The sequence below is a fragment of the Phyllostomus hastatus genome, unplaced genomic scaffold (assembly GCF_019186645.2).
Source record: "Phyllostomus hastatus isolate PE091 unplaced genomic scaffold, TTU_PhHast_1.1 phas_scaffold_28, whole genome shotgun sequence".
Taxonomy (NCBI): domain Eukaryota; kingdom Metazoa; phylum Chordata; class Mammalia; order Chiroptera; family Phyllostomidae; genus Phyllostomus; species Phyllostomus hastatus.
In genome coordinates, this window is record NW_025334022.1 from 3,607,804 (window position 1) to 3,631,836 (window position 24,033).

Sequence of the window (24,033 nt, forward strand, 5' to 3'; positions counted from 1 at the left end):
GGCACCACCTGCATGATAGCACTTAAGACGTGGTGGGCAGAGTGACCCTCAGTCAACCAGCAGCAGAGAAGGACCCACGAAAGAAAGACCCAACAACAATCAAAACCCAATTACATCCAGAAAACCTGCATAAAAAACATAAAGGCCATCTCAAGAGCATCAAATTCAGGTGATCCAGGAGACTGTACCACTAATTTTCACAGGACTCCTACCATAGAATTTTGCACCACAAAATCAGGCAGTCAAAACACATCAATTTAAGATGCAGAAGCAAACAAGAACAGTCCCACAAAAAATGGGAAGACAAAGAAACAACCCCCAATCTACATGAAAGGAAGAATCCTCAGAAAGAATGCTAAATGAAATAGATGCAAGTCAACTATCAGATACTGAGTCCAAAACAATGGTTATAAGGAAGCTCAAAGAGCTCAGTATGAATTACAAGAAATACAGGAAAACTATGAAGAACTTACTGCAAACTGTATCAGCATCAAAATGACATAAAACCAATCAAGGGCCAAGAGGAAATGAATACAATTTCTAAATTGAAGAAAACAGAAGGAATCAAAGGCAGGCTCAATGAAGGAGAGGATCAAATCAGTGGGCTGGAGGAATAAGGTATAAAAAAACTCCCAAAAAGAGCAAGAAAAGGAAAAAAGACTCAAAAAGAATGAAGAGGGGTTAAGGGAAATGAAAGACAACATGAAATGGAATATCCATACAACAGGGATACAGAAGGAGAAGAGGAGCAAGGGATAGAAAACCTGTTTGAAAAGGTAATGATGGAAAACTTCCCTAATTTGATGAAAGAAAAAGCCACACAAGTCCATGAAGCCACAAGTTTCCCAATGAAGAGGAACCCACAGAATCCCAATGCAAGACACATCAAAAATAAAATGCCAACATTCAAAGACAGAAATTTAAAGGAAGCAAGGGAGAATCAGGAAGTTATATACAAGGGAACCCCCAAAAGGCTAGCAGCTGACATCCCAACAGAAACATTACAAGCCAGAAGGGACTGGCAAGAAATATTGCAATTAATGAAAAGCAAAGGCCAAGACTACTCTATCCAGCAAGACTCTCAATTAAAATGGAAGGCAAAAACAGGAGGTTTACAGACCAAAGACTGAAAGAATACACGGCCACCAAACCAGCATTACAAGATATGCTCAAGGGACTGCTTTAAGGAGAGAAAGACAAACAGTGAGAGAGAGAGAGGAACATAGGTATGAAGGGAGTAAAATGCCAATGAATAAGGACCTATCAATAATAATCTTAAACGTAAATACATTAAATGCTCCAATAAAAAAACATAGGGTAGCTGACTGGGAAAGAAAACATGACCCACAAATATGCTGCCTACAGGAGAACCGCCACAGAACAAAAGACCTACACAGACTAAAAGTAAAAGGTTGGAAAAAAAATCTTCCAAGCAAACACACAAGGAAAAAAAGCTAGGGTAGCAATACTTATATCTGAAAAAACCGATTGCAAAACAAAGGCCATAACAAGAGACACCAAAGGATACTTCATAATGCTCAAGGGAAGAACCCATCAAGAAGACAAATATTATGCCAAGAAATTTGAAAACCTAGATAAAATGGACAAATTTCTAGAAAAATATAATCTTCCAAAACTCAATGGAAAAGAAGCAGAAAGCCTGAACAAACCAGTAACAGCAAAAGAAATTAAAGCAGTAATCAAAAAACTCCCAACACACAAAAGCCCTGGACCAGATGGTTTCACAGGAGAATTCTACAAAGCATTTAAGGAAGAACTAACCCCTGTCCTTCACATACTATTTCAAAAAATCCAAAAAGATGGAAGACTCCCAAACTCTTTTTATGAGGCCAACATCATCTTAATTCCAAAACCAGATAAAGACACAAGAAAGAAAGAAAATTTCAGGCCGATATCGCTGATGAACGTTGAAGCTAAAATCCTCAACAAAATACTGGCAAACCACATCCAACAGTACACTGAAAAGATGATACACCATGACCAAGTGGGATTCATCCCAGGGATGCAAGGATGGTACAATATTCGCAAGTCAGTAAATGTAATACATCACACAAACAAAAGCAAAGACAAAAACCACATGATCATATCAATAGTTGCTGAAAAAGCATTTGATAAAGTACAGCACCCATTTATGATAAAAACACTCAGCAAAGTAGGAATAGAGGGAGCATTCCTCAACATAATAAAGGCCATATCTGAGAGACCTACAGCCAACATCATACTCAATGGGCAAAAATTAAAATCTTTTCCACTAAGATCAGGAACAAGACAAGAATGTCCACTTTCACCACTTCTATTCAATATAGCACTAGAAGTTTTAGCCACAGCGATCAGACAAGAAAAAGAAATAAAAGGCATCCAAATCGGAAAGGAGGAAACAAAACTGTCACTGTTTGCACATGACATGATAGTATACATAGAAAATCCTACAGAGTCAACCAAAATACTGCTTGACCTAATAAATGAATTTGGAAAAACAGCAGGATACAAAGTCAATATCCAGAAATCAAAGGCATTTCTGCAGGCCAACAATGACACAGCAGAAGCAGAAATCAAGAAAAAAAACCCATTTGAAATAGCAAAAAGAAAAATAAAATACCTAGGAATAAACCTAACCAAAGAGGTAAAAGACCTGTATTCAGAAAACTACATAACACTGAGGAAAGAAATCAAGGAAGACACAAACAACTGGAAACATATACCGTGTTCATGGACTGGAAGAATTAAGATCATCAAAATGTCCACACTACCCAATCAATTTACACATTCAATGCAATTCCTATTAAAGTACCAATAGCTTCTTTCACAGACATAGAACAAACACCTCAAAAATTTATATGGAATCATAAACAACCCTGAATAGCTGCTGCAATTTTGAGAAAGAAGAGTAAAGTAGGAGGGATCACAATACCTAACACTAAACTATACTACAAGGCCACTGTAATCAAAACAGCCTGGTCCTGGCATAAAAACAGGCACATGGATCAATGGAACAGAACAGAGAGCCCAGAAATAAACCCGAGTCTCTATAGTCAACTAATATTTGACAACAGGGCAGCAACATAAAATGGAATAAAAATAGCCTCTTCAACAAACGGTGTTGGGAGAACTGGACAGCTACGCGCAAAAAAATGAAACTTGAGCACCAACTTACACCATATACAAAAATAAATTCAAGGTGGATAAAAGACTTAAATATAAAATGTGACACCATTAAAGTCCTAGAGGAGAATGTAGGTAGGAAAATCTCAGATATTTCATGCAGAAACTTTTTTACTGACATGTCCCCTAGAGCAAGGGACATAAAGGAAAGAATAAGCAAATGGGACCTCATCAAAATTAAAAGCTTCTGCACAGCTAAAGAAAACAGTATCAAAATTAAAACAGAATCAACTGTATGGGAAAACATATTAGCCAATGATACCTCAGACAAGGGTTTAATCTCCAAAATATATAAAGAATTCACACAACTCCACTCTAAGAAGACAAGTAACCCAATTAAAAAAAAATGGGCAAAGGACTTGAACAGACACTTCTCCAAGGAGGACATACAGAACATCCAAAGACACATGAAACGATGTTCAATATCGCTAGGTATCAGAGAAATGCAAATTAAAACCACAATGAGATACCACTTCACACCAGTCAGAATGGCCATCATAAACAAAGCAACAAACAACAAGTGTTGGAGAGGTTGTGGAGAAAAGGGGACCCTAGTGCACTGTTGGTGGGACTGCAGACTGGTACAACCTCTATGGAAAGCAGTATGGAACTTCCTCAGAAAACTAAAAATGGATCTGCCTTTTGACCCTCCAATTCCACTGCTGGGACTATTTCCTAAGAACACTAAAACACCAATACAAAAGAACCTTTGCACGCCAATGTTCATAGCAGCACAATTTACCATAGCTAGGTGCTGGAAGCAACCTAGATGCCCATCAGTAAATGAATGGATCAAAAAACTATGGTACATCTACACAATGGAATTCTATACAGCAGAGAGAAAGAAGGAGCTCCTACCCTTTGCAACAGCTTGGATGGAGCTGGAAAGCATTATGCTGAGCGAAACAAGCCAGGCAGTGAAAGACAAATACCATATGATCTCACCTTTAACAGGAACCTAAACAACAAAACAAAGAAACAAGCAAAATATAACCAAAGTCCCTGAAATGGGGGACAGACTGACAGTGACCAGAGGGGAGAGAAGAGGGAATTTCAGGGGAGAATGAGAAGGGTTCACGGGAACAAAATTAAAGGACACATGGACAAAAGCTAGGAGGAGGGTGGTAATGGGAGGGAAGTGGGGAGGGTTGGGTGGGTGGGCTGGAATGGGAGTAAAAGGGAGAAACCTGTACTTGAACAATGACTAAAATAAAACTTAAAAAGCAATTTAAAAAAAATTATCAAAATTATTGAATTTTTGTGTAGCCATTTTAATATTGAAAATGTAAAAAATATACATTTTTGACGTATTATACTTTATTATTTCAAAAAAGGTAAAAATGCAACTCAAACAAGAAAAAGATTTGTGACATGTATGGAGAAAGTGCTGTGACTGATAGAATATGTCAAAAGTGGTTAGAAAAGTTTCATGCTAGAGATTACTTGCTACATTATGTTTCATGTACCAGTAGACCAGTTGAAGTTGATATCAATCAAATAGAGACTTAATTGAAAATAATGAATGTTTTAGCACACAGGAGATAGTCAACACATTCAATATATCCAAATCAATAAAATCACTTTAAAAGGAAGGCTTTACAGGAACAACTATAAGGGACACATGGATAAAAAACTAAGAGTGGGTGGAAATGGGAGGGAGGAGGGGAGGGTTGGGTGGGTGGGATGGGAGTAAAAGATAGAAAATTGTACTGCAACAACAATTAAAAAAATTTTTTTTAAATTTTAAAAAGTGAAAAAAGCAAAATTAAAACATGAAAAAATAAAATAAAATTACTGATGAAAAAAAAGAAGACAAATATTATAAACCTATATACATCCAACATAGAAGCACCGAAATATATAAGGAAAATCTTGGAGGACTTAAAGATACAGACAGGAACACGCTTATACTAGGGGATTTTAAAACCCCTCTGTCAACAATGGATAGATCTTTTAAACAAAATGTCAACAAGGATACTGCGACATTGAACAATGCCCTAGATCAAAAGGACTTCACTGACATATATAGAACCTCTCATCCCATAGAAGCACAATGCATTCTTTTCAAATGCACATGGAATATTTTCAAAGATAGACCAGGTGATAGGACACAAAACAAGCCTCAACAAATTCAAGAAAATTGAAATCATAGAAAGCGTCTTCTCAGACCACAAGGGACTGAAACTAGAAACCAACCTCAAGGAAAAAACTCAAAAAACACTAAAATTAATGTAGACTGAATAGCATGCTATTAAACAATAAATGGATGAATAATGAAATCAAGAAGATTCAGGAAACAAATGAAAATGCACTCACAACAGTCCAAAGTTTATGGGACACAGCGAAGGCAGTCCTGAGAGGGAAGTTCATAGCAATACAGTCCTACCTAAAAAAGACAGAAACATGTAAAATAAACACCCTACCCTACATCTACAAAAACTGGAGGAACAGCAACAAAGACAGCCCAGAGCAAGTAGAAGGAAGGAAATAACCAAGATCAGACCATAATTAAATGACAGAGACAAAAAGCACAATTCTAAGAGTCAATGAATCTAGGAGTTGGTTCTTTGAAAAGATAAACAAAATCAACAAGCCTTTAAGCAGTCTCAAGAAAAAAAGAAAAAGGGCCCATTATAAACAAACTCAAATGAAAGAGAGATTACAACTGATACTACAGAAATACAAAGGATTGTAGGAAATTACTATGAAATATATGCCAATAAATTTGAAAACCTAGGTGAAATGGACACATTTCTAAAAAAATATAATCTTTCAAAACTGAATGAAAAAGCAGCAGCAGAAAGTCTGAAAAGACCAGTAACAGCTGGTAAAACTGAAGCAGTAATCTAAAAACTCCTGTCACACAAAAGTCCTGGACCAGACAGTTTCAAAGAAAAATTTTACAAAAGATTTGAGAAAGAGCTAACCCCTATCTATACTTCTAAGACTATTCCAAAGAATCCAAGAAGAGGGCAGAATGCAAACTCCTTTTATGAGGCCAGCATCATCCTAATCCCCAAACCACACAAAGACACAACAAAGAAAGAAAAGTACAGGGCAATATTGCTGATGAACATAGACACTAAAATCCTCAACAAAGTACTGTCAAACTATATTCATCAATAAATCAAAAAGATCATACACCATGATCAAGTGGGATTCATCCCAGGGATGCAAGGATGGTACAATATTTACACATCAATAAACATAATACATCACATAAAACAAAAGACCAAAATCACATGATCATATCAATAGATGCAGAGAAAGCATTTGATAAGGTACAGCACCGATTTATGATAAAAACACTCAGCAATGTGGTAGTAGAGGGAGCATATCTCAAAATAATAAAGGCCACATATGAAAACCCTACAGCCAACAGCATATTCAATGGACAAAAACTAAGAGCTTTCATACAAAGACAAGAATGTCCGCTTTCACCACTTCTATTCAACACAGTATTGGATGCCCAAGCCACGGCAATGGAGACAAGAAAAAAAAGGTATACGGATTGTAGAGGAGGAACTAATTTGTCATTGTTTGCAGATAACATGATAGTTTATATAGAAAACTCTAAAAACTCCACCAAAAAACTACTCAACCTAATAAGGGATTTTGGCACAACAGTGGGATACAAAGTCAACATTCAGAAATCAAAGGTACTTTTGTACACCAACAACTAAATATCAGTTACAGAAATCAGGAAGAAAAATCCCATTTGCTATAGCAAGAAGAAAAATAAAGTACCTAGGAATAAACCTAACCAAGGAGGTAGAAGATCTGTACTGAGCACTGAAGAAATAAATTAAGGAAGACACAAATAAATGGAATTGTGTACCATGTTCTTAGATCGGAAGAATTAACATCATCATAATGTACATGCTGCCCAAAGCAATTTATAGATTCAACATAATCCCTATTAAAGTACTAATAACAGCCTCACTGGTATAGCTCACTGTATTGAGTGTGGGCCTGTGAACCAAACAGTCACCAGTTTGATTCCCAGTCAGGTCACAGGCCTGGGTTGTGGGCCAGGTCCCAAGGAGGGGGCACATGAGAGGCAACCACAAACTGTTTCTCTCCCTCTCTTTCTTCATCCATTCCCCTCTTTCTAAAAATAAATAAATAACATCGTTTAAAAAAATGAAATACCAATAACATATTTCATATATAGAACAAACATTTCAGAAATTTATATGGAACCATAAATGACCCAGAATAGCTGCTGCAATTTTGAGGAAGAAGAGCAAAGTAGGAGGGATCACAATACCTGATACCAAACTATATTACAAGGCCATGGTAATCAAAACAGTCTGGTACAGACATAGAAACAGAAACATAGATCAATGGAACAGAACAGAGAGCCCAGAAATAAACCCAAATCTCTATGGTCAATTAATATTTGACAAAGGGGGCAGAAGCATAAAATGGAGTAAAAACAGCCTCAACAAATGGTGTTGGGACATCTGAACAGCTACATGCAGGAAAAAAAGAAACTCGACCACCAATTTACACCATACATGAAAATAAACTCAAGATAGACAAAAGACTTAAATATAAATTGTGATACCATAAATGTCCTAGAGGAGAACACAGGCAGGAAAATCTGATATTTCAAGCAGCAATATTTTCACTGGTATGTCCCCTAGAGCAAAGGACATAAAGGAAAGAAAAAACAAATGTGATTTCATCAAAATAAAAAGCTTCTGTACGACTAAAGAAAACATTAGCAGAATGAAAAGGAAACCAAATGTATGGGGAAATACATTTGCCAATGATCTTTTGGAAAAGGATTTTATCTCCAAAATATATAAAGAATTCACACAACTCTACATCAGGAAGACAAACAACCCAATTAAAAAATGGGCAAAGGACCTGAACAGACACTTCTCCAAGGAGAACATACAGAGGGTCCTGAGACATATCAAAGGATGCTGAGCATCACTAGCCATCCGAGAGATACAAATTAAAACCACAATGATACCACTTCACACAGGTCAGAATGGCCATCATAAACACAGCAACAAACAAGTGTTGGAGAGGTTGTGGAGAAAAGGGGACCCTAGTGCATTATTGGTGATATTGCAGATTGGTGCAACCACTGTGGAAAACAGTATGGAGTTTCCTGAAAAAAACTAAAAATGGAATTGCATTTTGACCTCACAGTTCCACTGCTGGGATTATACCCTAGGAATCCTGAAACACTAATTCAAAAGAACCCATGCACCCCAATGTTCACAGCAGCACAATTTAAAATAGCCAAATGCTGAAAGAAGCCTAGGTGCCCATCAGTAAATGAGTGGATCAGAAAACTATGTTACATTCATACAATGGAATACTATGCAGCAGAAAGAAAGGGGCTCCTACCATTCATGACAGCGTGGTTGGAACCTTAGCATTATGCTAAGTGAAATCAGCCAGGCAATGAAAGACAAATACCATAAGATCTCATCTACAAGTGGAACCTAATGAACAAAACAAATAAGCAACCAAAACGTAATCAGAGACACTGAAATAAAGAATAAACTGACAGTAACCAGAGGGGAGAAGAGAGGGAAATAACAGGGGAAAGAAGTGAAAGTGTATCAAGGTTCCAGGGACAAATCCAAAGGGAGGTATGATTGGGGGTACGGTGGGGGATGGGGTGGGTCGGGCAGGGGAAAATGGTGGTGGGAAAATGGAGGCAACTGTATTTGAACCTTAATAAAAAATGATTAAAAAGAAAAAAAAAACAAAATTAGAAAAGCATAATTTATGAAGGAAGGAAACACAATGATTCTAAAACAAAATTTGGCTACAGGACCTTATTCAACCTCCTCTTCACGTTTGAGAAAGACAATAAAGAAAAACAATTTCCCATAGCAGTGATCCTTGTTCAGAGATGCAAAACTAAAGAATTACCAATAGTCACTTGCTTTCATTTCCTTCTCTTCCCTTCTTTGACCTGAAGCATTCTAATATAAATTAGAAAAAAGGAAAATACCACTTTGTTTTAAAATATATCATATTGGCAGAGAAATACTGAGGGTTGTTTTTTGATTTAAGAGACTTGCAGTTTCTATTCAAGTCTATAGGTAGGGGATTGAGATAAGGGACAATAAAGACCAGAACATTCTTTTCTGTTTTGATGCCCTGGAAATATTCATTTACTTAAATATCTAAATAAACTATAATTCTCTAACTGTAACCCCAAATAGACATGGAATATGAAACTAAATATGAAATTCAATAAAGACTTTGCTTTCTGTAACATGTAGGTCCATGCATCGCACTTTCAATTCTAGGGAAATATCTCTAAGTGTATTCCTACTTCTTGAAACAAAAACTCTAACCAAAAGTAAATGTATTATTTCAATGAATTTTTTTATTTTCAAACATGCCACATAATTGGTTTTGTCTTAGAAACCACCTATAAGCAGAGTTAGTTTTACAAATGACAAATGGGAAATCTGAAATCCAGAATACTTAGGCAGAGGATTTAGGAATCTTTTTCACTCTTAAATTTGGAAGGGTACTACACACCAACTTCATACTAGTAGTGGAGAAACAACGAACATACCCTGTACACAAGGGGAAATGAACAGTGAGAAAGATGTAATATACGTTCTCTCACAGACATCATTCCAACAGTATCAGTTCAGCAAAAACTTTAAAAGCACACTTGACAGTAAATGAGTAACTTATAATATGTATTGCCTTACCAAATAGCCTAATGTAATATACCCTAAAATAATCAGTATAAATAAAAAAAACCTCCCTTTAGTTCCTTTTGTCAATTAGAAACAGTGCTACACAAGACATTATGCATAACAGACACTGAGTTAATAGTGTATTAATGTTAGTTTCAAAATGTGTCGTTTGCTATGTTTTCAACTTGAGCAAAGTTTATAATTTGTTATAAAACCTGGGAATTGCTAAACTTAAAAGGTATTTATGCAGAGGGTTTAATTATTTTAAAGTCTAGTAGTTATCACCAGAATATTAATGAACAATAACATTAAGAATGAAGTTACTGAAGTTGAAATTCATGGCAAAATGTGCATATGTGTGAGTAGAAAGTGAAACAAGTTTCAAATAAATATATGAATTAAAGGGAAAAAAAGAGAAACAAGTTTTAAATACTTTGAAGGGTTCCATGACCCAAAGAATCTAAGAGAGCAGGACTGTAGCCATCAAAATAAAATAATAGAATACCAATATGAATAATTGCAGCAAGGAAGTAAACATTCGACAATCAAGATTTAGAAGTAAAATACCAAGAGAGATATGTAACGGTATAAAGCACCTCAAAATATTTTTCAAGAATATAAAAGTTAGGAAGCATATGTGCTACATTCCTGTTTGAAGCTAGCTATATTTATTTGCCCACCTTCCGTCTAGCTACCTACAAAATATGCTAAGAATTAAAGAACAATACAATATAAAGATTGTGCTAGAATGTTCATATATAAAAATTAATCATTTAACAAGGAATTGTGTTTGGTGTTTATCCTAAACCTTTTCCATGTAATCTTTTACTGGAAAACATTATAGCTACTGGTTTTAATAAATCTCTAGTAGCCAATCACATAAAAAGGGTTGGAAACTTGAGTTAAAGCCTACAGGACTAAATGGTGACACCATTAAGAGGTAAGGATCTCAGAAAAGTGAAAAGGAAAAATAGGATTTTGGTTTGGGGCACATGAATTTAAGGTGCTTAGATAATTGACAGACATGACCAGTAAGCTACTGGAAAATACCATTGAGGAACTCAAATCCGAGTTGGGGAACATACATAGGGAAGTCAAGAATAAAAGGTCTAGGAGTGATGAAAATACCGAGAAAATATATATAAAGAAGAGAGGATCAAAAATAGAATCTAAAACACAATTACTTAAAGAGAAAAAGAGGTGGCAAACAACTTCCAACCAGGTAAACAAACTAGGAGTTTCTCCACATGGATTTTATGAGTAGCAATCACTATGCTTTGAAACAGAAATGTCAAAACTGAAATAGGTTATTTACTTGTAGCTATCATACAATTGAAATTTCTTCGAACAGTCCCAATTTCAAATATTCTGTCCCCCTGTTCCCATAAATGATGGAAATACAATGTAATTCAGTGTTTCAATTACAATTCCCAGACCATGTTTTGGTCACTGAAACAACATAAAAGTCCTTTTTCATATTATGCTCTAGTCTGTTTCTTCATTTTCAAAACAGAAGTGACAGTACTGATTTCATAGGATTATGATGATGACATGAGTTCACACTTATAAAGTGCTTTGAATAGTACCTGATACATATTAAACATTTAACCAGTGTTAACTTTTACTGTTATTTATCATGCCCCATTCCCCCATAAAAATGTATACTAATTGTACAGTAGAAAATTGATTAGCACATGGCTATGAGGACCACCCATTCTAAATCTTTCCCAAAAATCAGTTTCAAATAAGTTCCCCATACATCTCATTTCTCAGACTGTATTCAGGTGTTTGGTTCTCTCTCAAAATACTGAACTTTCTCTTTTGCTTCCGTATTTCTGGAAATCTAAATACCTCTAACAGAAAACTGCTCAATAAACTACATTTCACTTACTGATTTTAAGTACCTGAAGCCCTATCAGGTAATAAAACCAAATTTTACTTTTTTGAAAAAAATGTTTTTAATAATTTTGATTACAATTAATCTTTCATAAGAACCAACAAGATGTAAACTTGGCAATCAACTTATCTCGGCCTTTTTCCTTATCTGTAAAATGAGTTTCACTAGGCATTTTTGAACTAGTTCCAACTCCAAAAATCTACAATTGTCTTGAAGTCTTCATTCATCCAATCTAGTATCAACTCTATGCTTGGCATTTTGCTAGTTCTAAAAACTCAGGAATAAAGGTTTCTAAGTCTGAGTTAAGGTTGTCATAAACCAAAGGAAAACCAAATTGACTCTGTAATTTCTACTAAAATAATTAAACAACTTCTGGAAATGAACAAAACTTTCCTTGGAAGGTATTAAAGTAACTAAATACTAGGCAAACAAATATAACAAAAAGCTTACAATGTATCTTATGGTGTGGTAGAAAAAAAGCACGGACTGGCAGTCAAGGAGCTTCTCCCAGTGGCAGCTCTTGCCAAAGGCTACCTATTCCATACAAGTCCTAAGCTTTGACCTTCCTCATTTGAGAAATGATAGGATTGGACTAGATGATCTTGAGGATTCCTGCCAAATCAAAATGACTAAGATATACCCTTTGATTTTTAAACCCCATATTTCATAAAGGTATGGGCAAGAGATGTCACTACATACAAATGACACCACCAGCTTAAGCTTCTGCTAAATGAAATAATGGAATCTGGGTTTTCTATTCTAGTGGGAAAGCAGCATAGGACTTGGGGCTCTATATTGTTTTTCATTTGTCTGAAGTTTGAGCAGATCCTTTCATTTGTTTGATTCTCTATGGTTAGTCCCTCGACATAAAATAACTAAAGACTGAGGGATCAACATCCATTTTAAGCCAGTTTTTCTCAAATTAGAGAAACACATTTAAAAGACATCCCAGAAGTCAAATTCTCTCCATGGATTTAAACAGGGCCTTTCCTATAACTTTAGTACTAATATTAATACACAATTATGATTATGATGCTGTGAATTCTCAACTATGTAAATTACTTTTTATTATCAGCAAAATTTTAATCCAAATTGGCTTCCTCCTGCTACCTAGAATATTTCTCAGCCACCATCTTCTACCATCAGTTAAGAATTTACTTTAATATTAGCCTAAGCAAAACAAAACCAGGAAAATGAATCTACAGAAATGTTATACGATGGATCCCAAGTAAAATGTTTAGAATAGTCAACAATGGGAGAAATGTACTGGAAAATAGGTATTTATAGTGAACACTCTATTTTTATAGATGAATGAAATCTAAACTATCTACCAGAAAACCATGAACACTTAAGAATAATCTAGTTTATATTTACAGGTCTTGAGACCACTTACAGTCATCAAAATTTCAGAGCAGGGTGGAGCAAAAGTAGGTTTACAGTTGTTCTTGTGAAAAGTAACACAATAACAAGAATAAACTGTTTTGAGTACTCATAAGTATAAACCTACTTTTGCCCCACTCTGTCTACCTTGAGTTATATGAATTGTAAAACCATACATTTAGTTTGTTATATAAATCACATTTACTCATTTGTAAAACTAATTTTAAGTACATAAATTATATACAAACTCCTCTATGTTATAGTAAATGTTTCAAATACCACTGTGAGAGAGGCTTCTTAAACCCGTCCCCAGCAAATCCTACTTAAGTCCTTTGGGTTTACTCTTCTCAGACCAGTGAAGTTTTTGACAGTAAGCAAGATTAATTTCTCATTATTTATATTCTAGAGCAAAAAAGTGAATACATTCACTCCACCCTAATCTTCGGAATAAAAGTTTCTCCAAGTACAATGGGTCAACTGGCTTAAGTGTTCATATTTTCAGGTATCTATTGAGCTTTTTATTTCATAGAACATAATTCATCATTTTTGCTTTTTAAAAATTCAGATTCTTGGATTATGAAACTAAAGATGCTGACTCTTAAAAAATGTTTACAAGTTTGTTAGTTTCATTTTCTTACTCTTAGAAAAATCTAACTATATTTGAGATTCTTGTCAAAGTTTTTAAATTTAATTCTTTTTTCATAATTCCAATTCTATTTGGGAGTCTAGGATAAAACCTGTAAATGCTTACTACATATTTCTAACTAAAATATGATGATTTGGGGAAAATCTAATAAATTTACTGAACTGTAATTACTATTTGAACCCAAATGTTTATATTCACAGAATAAAATTTTCTAACATTCTAAAGATGTAGGAAGTTTATTAATTTATATTATTCTGCAAATATATATTTTGTATTTAATTTGATTTCATCACACTCCATAGGTTGGATTTAGGGGGGTGTTTTTAAAGTGTTGAGAGTTTAGTGTTTATTTTTGTAATCCAACAACTTTATCCAAAAATGCAGAAAACTTTTCTGGCTGGCCAGGAGGAAAACATTTCAGTGTTGATAAGTCCATTGACTGTAACAGCCCAGGAAGCATGCTAAAACAAAAGAAGAAAAATATCAGGTAACATGGGAGAAATTTCCAGAACTCATCTGCTGCCCATTTGATGACTGAATCTAACTGCAAATAATACCTGAAGCTTCTCAATCTATACATGTGAATTTAAATGTATTTTAATATCATGTTTTCATACTAAAACTAAAGCAATACAAAGAGCATTACGTGTCCATTCAAAAGATATTTTATTTCTTATGTCACCTGAGATATTTCAGAAATGTAATTTCATGAAAGATATGGTCACATGGCTTTGGAATACTCAGGACTGGGCAGATAAAAGTTGAAGCAAAATTAATTAGTGAAAACAGAACAAATGAAATCAAAAGTAAAAGTTTGTAGACAAGAACAATAAGCTGGGGACTCTACTAGACCATGCATGAAGATTGTGAAATAACTTCTTTTGCCAGTAATTTATTATCATTAATCCAATGTCAATGTACAACTGCCATGCATCTTAGAAATATGGTTCCAAACCACAATATAAAAATATTACTTCAGGAATTTTATTAAACCAGCCACTTAACTTAGAACACACATAAAACCACCCAGCCTAGATTTGGGGCAAATAAATCACATACCTAAGATGAAAACACAACCAATTATTGATTCTTATGGCAATCATATGTGTGACTTTCTTGAAATTAATATAATAAAAGACTTCTAAAACTTTAAAAAATTAATAAGATAGAAGCTTGGACAGCTTTCTTTTCAGCCTGAATAAAGAGATAAGATGTGTTTATGAAATCAATGTTTTCCCTTTTTGAATGCACTGACAAAATCCAAGATGACTTGACATATAAAATGAAAATACTCATCAGATATGTCTGGAAAAACTGACTTTTATAAAACAGGAAGATTAGAGTTTATTTCTGTTCAAAAATGACAGTAACCCCTAACTATATAAACTACCCAAGGACAGCTATGCCCATTATCCGAGGTCCACATAAATTTTGATTATCTAGATTCTTCCTGACTTGCAATACTTTTAAGAATGGCTTTCACTTTCGGTCAAAATGGTGGCATAGGCAGACATGGCTTGCGTCTTTGCACACACACACACATCAAAATTACAACTAAAATATTGAACAACCATCACTCAGAATTGTCAGAAATTGAGTTAAATGGAAGTCTGACAACCACAGAATTAAAGCACATCCACCCAGACTGATAGAAGGGGCACAGAAGTGGAATGGATATCTCAGGAGCAAGGAGTCCCAGGCCCACACGAGGCCCCCCAGCCCAAGGTTCCAGTGCCAGGAAGATAAGTCCCCACAACTTCTGGCAGCAAGAACCAAGGAGGATTGAGTTGGTGGAAGAAACTTCTGGAGCCTCAAGCAGTTCCTCTTAAAAAACCCTACATGGACTCACTGACTCAGACTCACCCCTTCTGAGCTCCAGCACCAGGGAAGCAGCCTTAAAGGCACCAGTAGCACACTGGGAGAAAATGAAGTGTCTGACACCAAGGTGAGCAGGGGGCATTCCCCCTTTTGTAAGCCATCCTCCCACAGAGCCACAGAGGGGGCAAGCTGGTGCCATACATGAGACTCCATCAACCTGGCTAACACTGTTTGACCTTAGCTGGAGATCCCCAGAGACTACACCCCACCCTACTCAGGGGCCCAGCCAAGCTGCTTTTCCATATGAATGGCTGGTCTTGGCTCAGGCTTTATAACATCCTAAATCCTCTCAAATGCGTAACAGCTGGCTTCAGTGAGCCCCAGGCCCAGCACTAGCAGCAGCCAGGCTAGATTCACAGCTTGGTTTCTCCTGAGAATCTCCATGCCCAGCACAAGTAGCAGTCATCTCAGATTCCTTTAGAGCTTAGGTAGGGTGGTCCTGGGCAAAACAAGGTGGAAGCTGACCTGGTCTGTACCACCAGGAAACCCCAGGGCCAGTGCACCCAGTGGACAGCTACAGACCACGTCCAGACACTACCACATTGCCCCTACACAGCTGATCCTCTACAGAGGGTGGAGATTGGTGTAAATGGTCAGACAGTCCTTGCAGCTGACTGGCCTTGGTAAATCACTCCTATTGACCTCCCAACAGCAACCAAGGCCCAACTACAAGAAAGGTATACTCAGTCCACACAAAGGGTGCACCTCAAGTACCCAGATTGGGTTATAGGGGAGGCTATACCACTGAACCCTATAGGATACTTACATTAGACCACACTACCAATACATGGAGTCAAAGCAGCTCTACCTAATACATAGAAACAAACACAGGGAGGCTACCACAATGAGGAGACAAAAAACATGGCCCAAATGAAAGAAGAGATCAAAACTGCAGAAAAATAGCTAAACAAAATGGAGATAAGCAATCTATCAAATGCAGGGCTCAAAACACTGTTTGTAACGATGCTCAGTGAACTTAAGTGAGGACCTCAGCAGCATAAAAAAGACCCAGTCAGAAACAAAGGGTACACTAATTGAAATAAAGAACAATTTACAGAAGGGATGTCCAAACTTTTGATGTCTCTTCCCCACACTGGAAAAAGAGTTGTCTTGGGCCACACATTAAATACATTGTGACAGGTAATCACCAAAATATGTCATAATGTTTCAAGTAAATTTATGATTTTGTGTTGGGCCACATTCACAACCATCTTAGGCTGCATGTGGCCCATGAGCCACAGGTTGGACACCCCTGATTTACAGGGACACAACAGTTGAGTGGATAAAGCCAAGATTCAAATCCATGATTTGGAACATAAGGAAGCAGAAAATAGCCATGCTGAACAAGAAGAAGAAAAAAGAATCCAAAGAAAGAAGATAATATAAACAGTCACTGGGACAACTTCTAGAGGTCTGACATTGGCGTTATAGGGGTGCCAGAAGAAGAGAAAGAGCAAGAAATTGGAAATCTGAAAAAAATAATGAAAGAAAACTTCCCTAATTTGGCAAAGGAAACAGACACACAAGTACAGGAAGCACAGAGTTCCAAACAAGATGGATGCAAAGAGGTCCACTACAAGACATAATTAAAATGCCAAAAGTTACAGATAAAGAGAGAATTTTAAAAACAGCAAAAGAGGCCCTGGCTGGCATAGCTCAGTGGATTGAGTGTGGGCTGAGAACCAAAGTGTTGCAGGTTCGATTCCCAATCAGGGCACATGCCTGGGTTGCAGGCCACGGCCCCCAGCAACCACACATTCATGTTTCTCTTTCTCTTTCTCCCTCCCTTCCCTCTCTTAAAATAAAGAAATCAAATCTTTTAAAAAAAACAGCAAAAGAAAAGAAGTTAGTTTTCCATAGAGGAGTTCCCATAAAACTATCAGCTGATTTCTCAAAAGAAATTTTGCAGGCTAGAAGGGATTGGCAAGACACATTCAAAGTCATGAGAAGCAGAGACCTACAGCCAAGATTGGTCTACCCAGCAAAGATATCATTTAGAATCAAAGGGCAGATAAAGAGCTTCCCAGTCAAGACAAAACTAAAGGAGTTCATCATTACCAAACCATTATTACATGAAATGTTGAAAGGACTTATTTAAGAAAAAGAGGAAGATCAAAGCTATGAATAAAACGACAAAATTACATTTTATCAACTAATCTAAAAAACAAACTAAGCAAATAAGAACAGAGACATAATCACACATACAGAGCATTTTGATGGCTGTCAGGTGCAAGAGAGGTGTTGGGGAATGGGTGAAGAGGTGAGGAGATTAAGAAGTACAAATAGGTAGTTACAGAATAGCCATGGGGTAGCTACAAAATAGCCTTTTATGGGGATATAAAGTACAGCACAGGAAATGGAGTAGCCAAAGAACTTACACACATGACCCATGAACAATGGTTGGAGGATTGCCTGAGGGATTGCAGGGTGCTGGGTTGAAGAAGGCAAAGGAGGAAAAAATCACGACTCCTGTAATAGTGTACTCAATTAAAAAAAGGAAAATAAAAGAATAGTTTGTATATTACAAAGCCACCCTAACATTCCCTCTCCTCCATCATTATAGAGATTAGGACAACAATTGCTCCTGAAACAATCAATGAATCTGTCTCCTCTCAATGAGAGCAGGAATCTTTGTTTTGTTCACTGATATATGCTTAATACCTAGAATAGTGCCTGGCACATACTAGGTGCTTAATAAATATTTAATAAATGAGTAAGTACTTACTGAGTGCTTAAGAGACAGACACAGCAAAGTCAAAAGAAACTATGTTCTAACCTGTTTCTTCTAAAGTTTATTTTTTTCTAATTCATTTCAATTTATTATAACATAAAAATACAGGGCAGGCAAATGTATGTTTACAGTTGTATGTGAAACAGTTTATTCTTGCACTACTATTTATTAATTATAATATATATTTGTATTACAACTGTAAACCCAGTTTTGCCTATACCTGTATGTATTTTGCAATACTTCCATGAGGTCTTTGCTTTTTAAAACATCAAAGTAGGATAGCCTTTAAACTCAAGCAATTGGAAATTACTGACCTGACTTTTTGGCAAGCTTCTAGTGTCTGAAGAAATAATAGAAAACAAGGCAGCAATTTTCTTCATCATTCTATTGTGATGTTGATCAGTTCCTGTTGAATTTTAATGTACTTCTAGAAAATACTACTTATCATAAAGTAACTCCCCTGCTTAAAATACTCCAATGACTTCTCACTAAACATAGAATAAAATCAGAACTCTTACTATCCCAGCCCAGCATCAGCTTACACTATATTCTCTCTTGCTCACTATACTTCTACCACACTAACCCTCTGTTCCTCTGTCCCTCTGTTCCTCAAACACATCAAACTCAAAGCTCATTCCTAACCTAGGACCTTTGCAATTGCTGTTGTCCCTTCTGCCTGTACAGCTTCACATAACTGGCTCTTCCTTATTATTCAGGTCTCAGCTCAAATGTCATATACTGCCATTTCTTCCCTGACCATTTTATCTAATTAGTCTTCACTCAAGCTATCACACCACCATGCCTTATTTTCTTCATAGCACAATTCACCATATGAAATTATATTGATTGCTCATTTATGAACTGTTTACTATCTCCCACCACTAGAGCATAGCACCATAGGACTTTATCTCATGTTTACCACTATACCCACAGCACCAAAAACAATGCTTGCCATGGATTAGGTATAGCTGAATTAATGAATAAGCAAATTTAGAGATTACAGTGGATTTACTGAAGGCAAAGTCTGAATTAAAAATAAGCAAATGCCTTCCTTGAATAGTGAAAATCTAAATAATGAACTCAAAAATTATATTCTTGGAGATTTGAGCACTCAGATGAACATACATTACATGCACACACATACATTAAGATATTTACATGCAATGATACAGGCACAGATCACAGTCAGAGTGGAAGACAAATGAGAGTCTTTTAGGTGGGAAAAATCAAAGAATGTCTGATAAGTAGAAGGTAAGAGGTCTAAGAAACAGATGAGGTAGGTAGGTGGGTAAGAACAGCTAGGGAAGACTTAAGGCAGGAGGTCAAATAATCAGTCTCTAGTATACCTGCAGGTACAGTAGAATAGATGCCCGTCTTTGTATAGCTGCTTTGCCAATTCTAGCTGATGATTATTCATCAACTTTTCATTTACAACTACTATGAGAGGCTTTCTTTTTTCCAGAGTCTCCAAACAGCTTCCTGCACCTACAAAAATACATCAAATTTGTTATACAGTTAAGGTGTTCCACCAAGTTTCATGGTAGAACTCAAAAGATGAAAAACTCATCAGGCAGAACTACAAAGGACTTTTAATTACACATTCAAAATACCAAAAGTATCGTTATCAGTTGCACTCTAGTATGTGTTATAAACTTAACTTGAAAAATGCGTTTTTTAACACTGCCGACAATTATCTTAACCTGTAATTCAGTGATCTGCCACTTGCCCTCTAGAAGGATGCCCTGGGCATGGGTCTCAAATGCAAGTAAGATTCAGGTTCAACATGCTGTCCCTGAAACTGTACTGCACAGCTATTCAAAAAGTAGAAAAGCAAGCCTTTAATGGCAACAGGCACCAATGAAGAAAAACTCTGGTCACTCCTTATGAGTTTAGTTTGCCTGTGAGGTACCATCCCAAAAATAGCCAAGGGTCAATCTCCACTAATATGCATATATACAATGTTTGGGTTAATTCAAGTTTAAAATCTAAAATCACTTGATATTTTATATGGGAGTGAGGAGATAAGTTAGTAGACAAATCCTTTTTGGGTAAATAATGCTGGGATAGTGATGAAAACACGGACTCCAGCACCAGACTGTTAACTGTCTACTACTTACTAACTGGAAGTTACTTACCCTCTGTGTCTCAGTTTCTTCATATGTAAAATGGAAATACTAATAGTACTTAGTTCATAGGATTGTTTGGGAGGATTCAACCAGTTATATACACATAGCACATATACCAGTGCCAAAAGCTATTAGCTATTATCCATTTCTAAACACCAATTTGTTAGTAATGCCTATTTCTAATAACTTGTTACTCTCCAAACTAGGTTTATTACGAACCACAAAACTTTCTCCTCCCTCACTTACCCAGCGTCAAAACTGCAATGCTCCCCCCAAACAGTTTTTCTGAAGATCCTGCCAGTTTAACTAGACCAGGATGGTTCCCAGAAGAGCAGGCAGTATGTAGTTGTTACAGAATATTTCTGACTTCATTTACTTTACATCCACATTTAACAGAAACACAAAACATCTTTCAAAGTCAATTTCTCCATAACTAATCCAATCAATTAAATGGCTTAACATTACTTCAGACCTAAGCCCAAATACTAACTTCAACTGACAATTCTTTACACACATCATAGGTAAATTATTTTGTCCATGTTTAAAGTTGGGCCCTGGTGATTAATTTCCCTTCCTTCTACCACCCAGAAATAATAAACTCTACCAATAATATTCTTAATTGTTATGTTCAATTATTACATTCAAAAGGGCTACACTGTTACTCTAGCCATTTTATTTTACCTCCAAAAGGTACAAGCTTCTGTTCTTATTTACACTCTATCAAAAAAATCAAATCTTAAGGTTCTAAGGCACTTTACCTGCGTGACTAATAATTAGATCTGCTTTCTCAAGGTCTTCTTTCAATGAATCTTTGTACCTGTAAACATCCAGAATGAATGACTCAGTACTGCATGGTTCAGGAACCACCGTTCCTCTACCTATTTGTAGGACGAGTCGGTTGTAACCAAGGCTCCTGATGATCTGATACGGGGTAAAAAAAAAAAAGAGAGAGAGAGAGAGAAGAGAAAAGAAAGAGCGGGCCTTTTAAATAGGTTACTGTAAAAACGGAGTAACAACAAACCCTAAAGTAGGTGTTCAGATCAGAACACCGGCTGCCAAACAGTCTAAATGCAGCTGATCTGTTATTGTTTCTCAAAATGACCTATTTTCCCGGGCCCTGATTAAGTACCTCACTAGCTCTAATGCATCTAAGCGACCCACCTCACTGAACCATTAAAGAACTGGCCCCACAAAACAATCTGAGCCCAGGCAAGGATCCTGGAAAAGGCGCTGAAAACTCGGGGGGTGAGCAACCAAGAGGTCTGTTCTGCCTCCCAGGTCTGGCTGCGCAAACGAACCCTGGCAAGACGCCACGCCACCTCAGACCAATGACCTGCCCCTAGCGCGCCAAAGAAGGCAAGGGGGCAGGTTATTCTCCAGAGCGGCTAGGGAAAGGCAGCGACGCAAAAGGGACAAACTGGGTCCAGCCGGTTTAAGTTAGAACCGGCTCAGGCGTCCCGGTTTCCACGCCACGTGCAAGGCCCACCACGCACTGTAGGAGAAGGCAGGGAAGCAGATCTAGGCCCTAGAGGCGGAGCCGCTGAAAGGAGGGGCGAAATCTGAGAACAGTGAGACAGAGGAAGAGAATCTGGAGAAAAGGGGGGGGGGGGGGCAAGGAGGAGCCAAAGAAAAGACTCGGGAGGAGAGGCCCAGGAAGATGGTGGGGGAGCTGGCAGGGGCGGAGGATCCTGAGGCGCGGCGGGGGGTGGGGGGCAAACGGGCGCGGGGAGGAGCCAGCAAAAGGGTGGAGGCACCTGAGGTAGTGCTGCGAAGCTTCTTTCTTAGCGCGGCTGTTGGGCAAGGTTACCGAGGGTGGCGACGGCGGCAAGTGGAGAGCCAACCCTCCCGCCTCACTCACTCACTTGCAGACAGTCGGGCGCCAAGACACACGCAACCAGGTCGTCAAAGCTGGTGGTCCCCACAGTAACAAACACGCACTTCATCGCGAGGGTTACCAAGTCAGAATCCCAAGGGCCGGATGTGACGTACGAGGCCACGTGAACTGCCGCCGCGTTCATTGGAGTAGGCGGAAGCTGTCCTAGGCTGCCGAGAGGCGTCGGAAAGTTGGTTCACGTGGGTTGGGGGTGGGGCCAAACACTACCTAGTGATCTGTGTGTCAGACCCTGTCGGAAACGCTTTGCTTGTAGAAAGGAGCTGGTGGAACACTCGCATTAAGAGGGTGGGGAATTGAGAGATTTGTTTTTTCAAAAGTGGCAGTTGAAAAATAATGATGCCTCGCACCTTATGCTAACAATCGTGTTTGATTCGTTGCTTTGGGTACCACAACTTTTAATGTTGCAGAGGTTTAAGATTATTTGCTATCATGTTTTGCCAAGGCATATACATAAGAGTGGTGGCTTTAGGAGTCTTTTGAGGACCTATGAAATAAAAAGTGCTTTTCTAAAATCGCTCATTAGCATGGGCTCTTCCAATTGTGGTTCTCAAGAAGCCAGGGTTCTTTGGCGTCTCTTTGGAATCTGCAGCAAGACAATTAGGTACCTCCACAAATACAGTGTATAAAATAGAGGCATTAAGGCCTGAAGTTTACATCTATAATGAATTGAAACCATCCATTGAACCATTTAAAATGTGAAATTAAGATCAATTTAAGTTATAATGAAACGTAAAATTATACATTAGCATGACTATCTACCACACATAATTTCAATTAGGCAGTCAAGTACAGGAGCGGTGATTTCTCAAGACTCCTCTTCCTTCTCCTACCACTGTTAAGATTATTGTCCGCTTTATGTGGTTCTAATGTTTTCTGTGTTTCCTACTTAAAATATCACTTTGGCTCATATTTATACTTTGCCTGCCTGGTTGGTTATATGCAGCAGGGAAGCTGTGAGAAGAAATTCTTTTAAAAGCGGGAAAGGATTGGAGTTGAATTAGGCATAGATCATAGGATAAAAAAAAAAAAACTTTTTACCTTTAAGTCGTGTAGCTTGTGTAATTGTCTTCTGAGGAGTGACCTGCCAGCTATCCCTCTCTTGGTACCAAATTTCACAAATGAATGATACAGTGAAACTACAGTGTCATAAATATAGCAAGTGTAGAAAGATCATGATTGAATAATACATCATACATGATCATATTTTCTGCCCAATAAGAGGAATGAACTTTTTGTTGAAATATAAAAATAAAAATATTCCAAAATACTCTGTAATTCAGAAAGACCTTTACCTCTTGTGTGTCTGAAATATTTTCCTATGTCTGAAAGATATTAAATTTAAGGAGCACTGTTCTGATTAGCTCACAGAGAGAATAAGCACATTTATAAATTAAATGTTCATAAATGCCCCCAAAATAAGGAAACAACTTCTAATACTTTAAATTAGCTACACTTTGATAAAACCTCTTCCAGAAATTGATCCAGAACTATTTTAAGAATCCAAGGTTACATAATTGATGTAACATTTTGGCAGTTAAGTCTTTGATCTGTTTATTAATATTAAGTGTAATACCAGCATGCATTTTATTTACTTGGGTATGCTTTCCCT

General features: G+C 37.1%; 1 protein-coding gene across 1 annotated transcript in view; it reads right to left on the bottom strand.

Annotated features, from left to right (window-relative positions):
- The window catches only part of ALG13 (ALG13 UDP-N-acetylglucosaminyltransferase subunit), a 99,016-nt gene extending 76,510 nt beyond the window's left edge, over window positions 1–22,506 (bottom strand). The window contains 3 exon segments of the mRNA XM_045817449.1: window positions 19,751–19,889; window positions 21,289–21,451; window positions 22,393–22,506. Of these exon segments, the coding sequence (XP_045673405.1) occupies window positions 19,751–19,889; window positions 21,289–21,451; window positions 22,393–22,473 (383 nt within the window). The 5' untranslated portion in view covers window positions 22,474–22,506.
- Window positions 22,507–24,033: the final 1,527 nt, after the last annotated feature.